General features: G+C 35.3%; 1 protein-coding gene across 1 annotated transcript in view; it reads left to right on the top strand.

Annotated features, from left to right (window-relative positions):
• The window catches only part of INTU (inturned planar cell polarity protein), a gene marked incomplete at its 5' end in the record, with an annotated part of 41,746 nt that overhangs the window by 18,206 nt on the left and 13,448 nt on the right, over nt 1-10,092 (top strand). Inside the window, 5 exons of the mRNA XM_010171598.2 lie at nt 138-341; nt 5,022-5,140; nt 7,777-7,866; nt 8,414-8,491; nt 9,624-9,813. Coding sequence (XP_010169900.2) covers nt 138-341; nt 5,022-5,140; nt 7,777-7,866; nt 8,414-8,491; nt 9,624-9,813 — 681 coding nt within the window. The remainder of the gene's footprint in view (nt 1-137; nt 342-5,021; nt 5,141-7,776; nt 7,867-8,413; nt 8,492-9,623; nt 9,814-10,092) is intronic.

Here is a 10,092-nt window from a genome sequence, read left to right as displayed (position 1 = left end):
AGGAATTTCTGAACGCTTGCATCTTTGTCAGTAAAGCTAAGAAAACTTAAAGGGCTCAAACTGCAACTGTTTCATTTGGTATTAGAATGTAATTGTAAAGGCAGCCTCATTTTCACAATAATTAATTATCTTAATAGGTTAAACTTACATTTGAAACATCAATATTTGAGCCTGAAGGAACTTCTCAGCAAAGGTATAAACGGGCGCAGTCGAGTATGAACAATCTGGTTCGGCTCCTGTGGGGAGAAGATAGTACAGACCTTCAACAGGCTATGCAAGACTCACCTCATATTGTGATGTTCCTCACAATGAAACTGGACTCTGAAACAGCTGGGGATGAGGTATGTGGTTAACTAAACAAAAGGTGAAAGGTTAACTGTATGAAGGTGAAAGGTAACAACGGACAACAGCAACTGCTGTGCCTTCTGATGTAAAAAAAACCCAACCAAACAAAAAAAACCTAACAAAAAACCCCAACATTGCTAATAATTTTGAGTAGCCAATAAAGTGTCCATTTTGACAGAAATAAGGCTTGAAATGCCAGGGGGGAAAAATTTAGCATCACTGCTGACAAACTAATTGGACTTGAAATCACTTCAGCCGTGCTGAATGTCTTTACATGAAGAGCAGGCTTAGAAGAGGTGTTAACAGACAAAGTGGAGATAAATTCAGAAGTTTGTTACTGTCTCTCAGATGCTCGCTGTGATGTTTTCAATACGCCTCTCAAACTTGAACTATGAAAGCTGCCTAGTCAAAAAGATTTTCCCCAGCAGGAGCTGTTGGCAGTCTGCATACATAATCTGTCTAGCCCCTCCTGTTTTGAAATGCTAATGTGCCTTTTCTGTCTGCTGTTTGAAATCAACTGTTGATCTTGCTTGGGCAACATTTTTAAGCTACTGAAGTACTTTTCCTTCCTTTCACATCTCTCTTCTTTTTGTGTTCCTCAGAAAAATGTTGCCAGTGTACATATAAGCCGTTGTAAGTTTGTGTAGGTGTTGTTCATGGTGTAGCCATAGCTACAAATACTCCACTCAGAATTCAGGGAAGGCAGGGAACAGTGTGAAGTGCTGAGCTTGGCCTCTTGCCTCATCTGAAAAGGACAAATGGACAAAGTGGGCTTTTTAGGAGCAGACATTTGGAAAAAGGAGTCTTCTCTCCTTCTGTAAATTCTCCTTAGAATTAGCGTAGTGCCCCAGTGATCTGTATTACTGAATTGGAGACATTAAATGAAGCACAAGTTTTGCTGGGGACTGGGATGGCGGGGCAGTGATGGAGTGGGGAGCAGAAGAAAGACATTTTGCTTTCTCTCTCCTGGAATTAATTCTTAGATCCTGTCCATGATCCATCCCTTCTCGGAGATGTCTTTATTTCTTTGATACTGTTTTTCAGCTGATGGAAGTCTGTATTGCTCTGTTGGTGATGTGTAAAAGCGTTACAACTACACATAATGGAGTTTAATTTTATTTTCTAGAGACAGGGCTGGGGAGGAGAACCCTATCATAATATCATGTAAAAATGTTGAGAAGTTTGCAAAGTCAAGTGCTTGAAAGCTATGAAATGACAGATTTATGGCTACTTGTGCAACTTCAATTCAGCTCTTTTGTCAGCCCTTTTGCACATACTCAGCACGACATTGTCTTTGTTACAGTTTTTCTGAAAGATGCCTGTCTTCTGCAGAGGACAAGATGGACAGGAGTGTGTATAATTCGGGCTTATTAGGCAACAATAAATCCACTACTTCATAATTCTGTAGCACTTTGCAATATAAATCATGCTCTTTTTACATAATATTTTTAAGGTAATGTATACTTCATTGTGCATTACGGCAAGATACTAACGCTGTAAGCTTTGGTTTGCAGTTCTTTGCAGTCCTGTTGAAGAGACTACATTGTTTCATGGGAGGTACCTTCAGCAGAAATTAGTTTATACAAGTGTCTCTTGGAATTTTATTTTTTTCTTTTTTAATAGCATTGCAACTAGACAAGGTCATTCAGTGCTCTCTTTCCCACCCGGAGACTGCTTCCATTAAAACATATGATACTGCAGTATTTTTCTGCTTTGGTATTTCCCTGTGATAAAAATGAAAAGAGCTCTCATTTAACTGTAAATTAAATAAACTTAAGATGCTTTATCAAAGTTTATTTACACATTGCAAATGGTTCCTTTTTTCTTTAATTCTAAATTTGTAGTCCAAGCTACGTTATGTGGATAGAACAGCTATGGACAATTGCTGTAGACTTAAGACCGGTGTGTTCTTGGTCACAAACTTTATGAAATATTTTTAAAAAAATTATTTCAGGACCTCTGGCTCTGCTGTTGGTAGATGAATAGATATGCAAATGCCTAATTGCAATTCCTGCACTTCAGAGGAAATGGAGTACTGCTTTCTTGCCCCACTATTTCTTTACACTCTCCCAAGAAACAGGATTAACCCTGAATATTGAGTAGAGGTAAAAGAGGGATTGTAATGCACTTGTTCTCCCTTTATACCATGGAAGAATTGTTTCCTGAGAAGTCTTGGCAGTTATGCAGCACCAAATAGTACCTAATACCGAGAGATGCTTTGCTGGTGTAATCAAGCTTTTTATAGCATTTCCTAACAAAAGAATGTCACCTTCTTCAAGGCGTTTGTTCATCTGGCAAACAGTGACATTTATCCTGTGGATATACTGTTCCAGATCTAGTCTGCAGTAGTACTTCAAATTAGCACTGCTAATATATATATTATACAGCTAATATATAATATTATACAGCTATGTCATATTGCATAATAAAAATATAATGATCCTTTACTAAGCTTCTTTACTCATATCCAAAGGAGGCATGGTATGCAGATCACATCCATAACAATGGCAACTAGAACTAATAACTAATTCTTCCACCCAAAAATGGAATTAATGAGCTCTAAGACTGGTAAACTCTTATCTACCAAGCTCAGCTATAAAGGAAAGTAGTATTAGAAATAATTAAGCATGTGTGCATGCATGTGGGGAGTGTCCCATATGATAATGATTTCGGTGAGTAAGGCTGATCTTGTCTTATTTATGTTTTTAGTTCAAGGTAGATATTAGGATTATAAAATAGGTTATTTGTCCCATCATACACTGTAACATCTTTGTGCTTGAATTCATTTTGGCGACAGCATGCTTTAACAGGAGTAATGTCCCTGTTCCTCCTACGTGATAGCGTGACTGGCAGCACGTGTTTAGCATGCTTGCAAAGTAGGTGTTACCGGGCAGCTGCTGAAATAGCTGGATTCATACAGACACTGACTTGTACTCCCTCAAGCATTTCTCTCTGGTTTTATAACTTCTGAATTAATCTTTTAAGAATTCATAGTTGTCTTTTCATCTATTGTTTTTTTGTTAAGCTTATGTAAGATGCAGCTTAAAGCATCTATTGTCAGAGTACTGTGTTTGAAGATTATAGGAGGTTTTTTAGCTGGTCAGCACCATTTAGACACAGTTTCTTGTAGCTGTTTCTCAAGTTGTCATGACTGCACTAATTTATTTTTTTTTTAATGTTATTTAGGCTCAGTCTGAGAAATTGGTAAAATAAAAATAAAAAAGGGAGGCTGTTTGATAAACCATTAGTTTAGATGCTTTGTCCGGGTTTGAGTTTTTTGAGTTGAGGGAGGGTTTACACTTTTTAAGAAATGAGCTACTTCTCATTTATTAATTCCATTGTCATTGGCCTATGAACTTTCACCTTGCTTTGATCTTGCATGGTGATATGTGCTGAACCTTGCTAACTCATTAATACATATATAATATGCAGCTATGACCTTTTGTTACAGTTTTCTTTTCTTTCCCTGGGAAAGTGTGCAGATAATTCTCCAATGAATTTTGTGTAAAGGCCCTGGCTCATAGTGAGGAGGAAAAAGGCTCTTTCTAGCCCTTTGTATTGCTGTAATTAGAAAATGGCAGTTTTATTCCAGCTGAGAGATTGATTCAAGAAAGAAAAAATCCTTGTCACTAATGAGCATTTGAAAATAGAGCTAATTAAATTGGATAAGAATGAAGAGTTTGCCAGGCCCCTCTGTAATGAAACTTTAGATTCTTTTAATCTTGATGAAGGAAAATTTTCTAATAAGTATTGGCACCGGCTGGATGTACTTAGTGACAAAAATAGGAAAGTTAATCATGTCTGCATTTCTTTTGTTTGTGTAGAAAGATAATTTAGTATGCTCTTTGCATTGGATATGCTTAATCTTACACACATTATCTCTGGCCCATCATGATTTGGCAGAAAGCAATAAATGTGGGGAGTTCTATGTTTGCTTATTACTTTATTGTTATGGTTGCTGAAATAATTAATATAATTTTTTAAATGCTTACATAAAACATTTATTTTAAAGAACTGGTTAAAAAAAGGAAATTGTCACAAATATTTATCTTTACTGATATTCAGTTTCAAGATGACCTCTTTTAAGAGTATGCTGACACAGATGATCAGAGGTTTGGTGATAAAATTGTTAATGGTGTATATGTAATTTGAGTATATACCTCACTTATATTTTGTGCTATACGTGTAAAGCAGTTAGAGTTATAGAGAGAGATTGGAGTTTTTATAATTCTTATTGCTGATTTTGAAGAACTGTATGTTTGATGATTTAAGGCTCAAATATTAAAAGAACCAGACAAATATTAGCTATCTCTTGGAATCGGATTTGTTAAGTGTACTTTAAGCTGGAAAATGCAGTGGCCATACTGATTTTCATTTTATGCTTCTCCATATAATAATGATTCTAAATAAGTCCTACTTTTCTATAAAATAGAAAAGTTAAAATTATCAGAAACAATTTATGTGCATTTTAGAATTTTCCAGTATGCCCATGCAGACCACTGCTTGTTTTAATACCATGTGAAAGCATGTGATAAAAGCTTTCATGTTTAAAAAGAAAAAAAAAAAATTAGGCCAGGAAAAATATTTGTTAACAAGTTTTCAGTGGGTTTGGGGTTTTTTTTATGATTTTGGTTTTGGTTTTGCTTTGCTTAACTAACAGCTAACTTTCTTCACAGCAAGAAATTCTTTATCAGTACCCCATATCAGAAGCATCCCAAAAACTGAAAAGTGTGAGAGGAATATTTCTCACACTATCTGACATACTGGAAAGTGTTACTGGTACCCAGATTATCAGGTAAAAGTATTTGAAATGTAATGTATTACTACTTTTATTATTTTATACATATGTGTACAGAAAAACACGCATGGGTCATGCATCAAGTTCTAGACAAAACAAGAGTGACTCTACCTGTTAGACAGTAATGTTTTAACTAGAGCAGCATGCCTGAAGTTGGACTGCTCAGCCTGGATGTACGTTGATTTGGGGGAATTTCTTTGTCATGGGTGGCAATGACTATGGTTTTTAGTTCAGTTAAATTGTTTTTAGATCCCTTCTTAGATCTCTTAAAACATCCTTATCTGAACTGGGATTCTGTGGCACTGTGCTATGGGACACTGGAAATTCTAAACTAGCTTCAATCAAATTAAAAAAAAAATTAAAATGTAATTCAGTTAAATTCATGAATGCCTGCTACTTTTACATTCGTTTTATTTCACATTCAACTTGCAACACCTGAAAGACTTTTATATCCACAGACCAGGACTCCTAGTAAGAAGTCTAATAAAAATGACTCCTGAGGTTTTGGGGTGGTGTAGGTGTGGTGGAGATATGTCAAGAGATTATTCAATATTTAAAGGTAGATTATTTTCTGATGGAATAATTAGAAGTGATAGCAGGTCCCACTTTTCAGTTTCACACTTCTGCCCATTGAGAATCAGTATATGAGTTTCCATCTCTTGGAGTCTCAGGCAAGATTCTCTTCTGCACATCAGTGCCTTGTGTGTCAGACAAAAGACCTGGAGTGGTGTAAAAAAGCCAAATGTAAGTGGTATTTCAGGCCCAAGAATAGAGAGTGCAAGCAGCAGTGAACAGCACTGGCAATAATAAGGAGCAACTCAAAGGCAAAAAGCCTGTTTAATATAGTTAAGCTGAGTTTTCCACTGATAAATTTTCCTTAAAAGGAGTTCTTGAAGTGCTTTTGTATATTTTTGCTTACCAGAAAACTAATACTGGTTAACTTACATTTGTGTCATTTATTTTTTTTTCTCAGACTTGTTGGTATCCTGCTATTCTGAGTAAGAAGTTTGAACTGTGCTTTAACCATAACTTTCTAGTTAATAAGTTACTAAAAGTCATGTTACTGATTTAGTGATCAATAGGAACGTGGATTGACTCCTTAGCAGCAGGTACCAAACACAGGCTTTTGATCTTTCACATACACCAGTATTTTAATGCAATGCCATATTAATTAGGACTGATGTATATTAACTCCTCTTAAATGGCTATGCATTATTAATGGAAGTTCTCCCATACAGAAGCATTTTTGGACATGTCTGGATTTTCAAACACATCCAAAAGACAAATCAGTCCATTGTTTGATGATCTATACCTGTGGTGTCATCGGAAAAACAATACGGAAATCCATGATAATGTAGATTCACCTTTACTGTTAAGGTTCTCAATTTCCCATTTTTAAGTTCTGAAAGTATAAAAGCATTTCTGCTGGTCTCTGTGGACTGTCTCATCTCTTCAAAAAATATAATAGTTAATCCCCAGATGTCCTGTGAAGCTTTTTCTGTCAGATGAGTAAATTATCATTACTGGGTCTGCACATGTTTTGTGTTACCTTTTGGGATGAGGATGTTTATTTACTTGTAGTTAACTGTATTATAAATATGTAACTTACTTTGTTTCAAAGCACTTTTGAGTGAAGGATACAAATTTTCTGGTGACCTGTGGAAGTACTGAGGTATTTCTTAACTAATGAAATGACACTATTGTTTTATTCAGTACCATCAATTTTATAGTATGAGTGAAACAGTGAAGCAAGTTAATCATGGAGCCATATCCTACAAATTAAATTCTTGAATTTTTCAAGTTTACACTAGTTAACTTCTTTTCACTTTGTAGCACTGTTATGTTGTTATTTAAAACTTCTAACATGATAGTAAGAAATGTGGGGCTTTGCTATAAATTTAGTGTTTGAATTCTTTACAGACCTTGGTTTTAGCAGCAACCTGTACATTTAATCTGATAATGTGGTGTGTAATGTATGGTTTACTGCTAATTAGAACATTGGGTCTCATTCTGTTTCATGTTCTAATCCACTTTATGGTTCAAATGAAAGCTCTCTGTGACTTTCGGGGATCGCTGAGCTTTGTAGAGCAATTTTCTTTACAAGGAGATAGCGTGAGAGTTCAAGCTTATGTTTTATCACTCAAGTAATATGTTCAAATACCTCTTGGGCTTTTTTCAAAACATGTGTGGAGTCTTTTTAAATGATTTTGTAAGTGACTAGTGTGTTCAGAGCCTTCATTAGTACGTCCGGTTACCTCACTGTGATCTAAAATGGCATTCATTTTCAAAGTTGATTGTGTTAAAAGCTAGGTAGGTTTATGCCAGGAAGACCTTTAAAGAGCATCTGAATCATTCAGAAGATGACTGTGGTGCTTTACTGGCGGTTGTTTATCCTTTATATTTGTATACTTGAAAACATTGTTACTGCTGATGTGATCTGTTTGGAATAGAAATCAGAGAGTCTTTGATTTCTGTAATAATTAAGATAATTACCAGGCCCAATTGCATGCATGTGATTATACATGAGCATAAGATTTTGCATATAAAATAAGTATAAATACTTCTGGCTTATAATGGTGGTATTTTATAACTTCCCAGTGTTAACAGAAGTACTTCTGGTTTTATTTTTCTAGTTCCTCTCTTTTCTTATGTGGAAAACTAGTTCAAGTTGTTTATTGGAAAGAATCTGACAAGTTGCTTGTAATTGGCCTTCCTGAAGAAAAGTGAGTTTCAAATAAAATGCTTAGTTTTCCTTTTAATTTTATTTTGTGTCCTCAAATTTTACTCTTCTCCAATCAAAAAAGCAAGAAAGAGAGGGCTTACAAATGTACTCTTTTTAGTTTCTATACCTGTTATTCCGCTTTTTTGACTGACTTTTTCACATCTTTCATATACCCATTGTTATGGTTTTTTCATTTCCTCTAAAGGGAATAAGGTCTCATTAGATCTCAGAAATACATGTAGGGTAGAAAACAGAAATTTTCAGTGTTTGATAAAGTAACATCCTGATTAGAGACTACTGAATAACAGCAGTAATATGACATATTTATGTGTTCTAGGAGGACTTCTCCTTCCCCCTCCCCCCCAGCTTTAATCCTCTGTGTCATCCTGGGGAAGTCACTGAAAGGAAATCTCTCATACAAGCCAGTGAAGAAATTTTTTGTTTGCACTATATGACTAGTTAAGAATAGAGCTCTTCAGAAGATGCCTGTCCTTATTCATATTAAAGATGTTATGAACATTGGTGTACATCTGAATTTTATTTTCTAGTGTGCCACTTCCTCAGCTGAGGAACATGATTGAAGACGTTGTCAGGACCTTGAGGTTTATGTACGGTTCTTTAGACAGGTGAGTTCTTTCAAAAGTATTTTCTTTTCAGTCACTAATTTTTCATTGATGCTCACTGAAAAAGACAGCTACTAACATTCATTTTTAATGTTTACATGAAATTTCTTTGCATGTTCTTTTACAGTCACGCAATAAAACAGGATTCTGTTCTTTTTGCCTTTTTGTTTCAGTCTTAACACTAGTAAGACCATTTTTAAACAGTCTTTGTTACTTCAGAAAGTTTTGTTCTTGATTAGGTTAAATTATTCACATAATCTTAAGTCACTGTGGATGTTGACAGCACTCTGCAAATGTTACCCTTTGTGTTAAAGCACTGTCTGTAAAATGTACATGTGAATCGGTGTTATATTTTTAATAAAGTAAACACTCCAGACTTCTCAACTTTATTTGGCAGTGTGACTGTCTTTCTCTGCATTTGGAAATGACCCAGAAAATTTTCAGTCTGACTGTAACCTAATTAAAAATACCAAGGTAGGCTATTCATATGCTTGCATTCAATTCATGGTTAAAGTGTATATGCCATGGAGAACAGCCTAATATTTGTATTCATTTTTCTGTGTTAAACAGCATAGAAGTTTCTAGAAAGAACAATCTCACATAATGTCAGGCCTCATCTTTTTCTTACGATGTTTTTTATGGCCTTTCATGACAAGGAACAACTTTTAATACCTGCAACTATTTATATGCATCTCAGAAAAAGCTTAGCTTTGAATGTGAGGGGTAAAGTACTTGATATTGATAGAACCACAGGAGAGCATTTAGAATAGCAGAATACTTTTTTGTATCATCTGAAGAAAATAAGAAGATCTATAAAACAGCCAAAACAGTTAAATAAATTACTAAAATAAAGAAAAAGAATTACCTTAATTTACAGAAGGATTAAGCTGATCACTGTCTCATCTTAAGTTGCTCTAAGACATCTACTATAATACTACAGTGCTTTAGCTTTTCCTTTGTTTGTAGGTACTGCCTGGATATTAGCCTAGTGGTTCTTTTCATGTGTAAAATTAATGTTAAAAAAAAATACAAATGTACTATCATGCTGTAAAGAGACTTTTATAGCACAGAGGGTTATATAAACAAGCTACAAGTTTCTCGATGTTATTCTAACTTGGAGTTCATGTTTGTTCAGTGCTTTTTGCCAGGTGGAAAATGTTTCTCGCCTGGACCATTTTTTCAACCTGTTCTTCCAGCGTGCGATTCAGCCTGCAAGACTCAAGTCAAATGCCAGCCCGAGTGCTCAACACTACGATACCTGCAGTGCCTTATTCTTAGACAATCTCCCAGGCTTGCGCTGGCTGACGTTGCCTCAGGAAGTCAAGGTAATTTCATTTTCAGATCTCTCTAGAAAAACTTGTGTATCAGAGGCCAGAAGATTGATGCAGTATCTTCTGCTGTTATTGTGTAATTTATATAAGTGCTTTGCCCATCCCAGACCATCCTTTTTCCTATGGGATCCTTTATTTCAGTTTGGAACTACTAAGTCATTCCCACAGGAAACAGTTTGCTATTTTGAATGTAGTTTGGTGACTTTAGAGTTATCCAGGAAAAGAACGTGATGAAAAGGGAATTAAACTTTATTTAAAATATATATATGCACA

Source organism: Antrostomus carolinensis, unplaced genomic scaffold (assembly GCF_000700745.2).
Source record: "Antrostomus carolinensis isolate BGI_N321 unplaced genomic scaffold, ASM70074v2 scaffold7737, whole genome shotgun sequence".
NCBI classification, from domain to species: Eukaryota; Metazoa; Chordata; class Aves; order Caprimulgiformes; family Caprimulgidae; genus Antrostomus; species Antrostomus carolinensis.
Note: the sequence above shows the minus strand (reverse complement) of the source record. Positions and strands in the feature narration are given on the sequence as shown.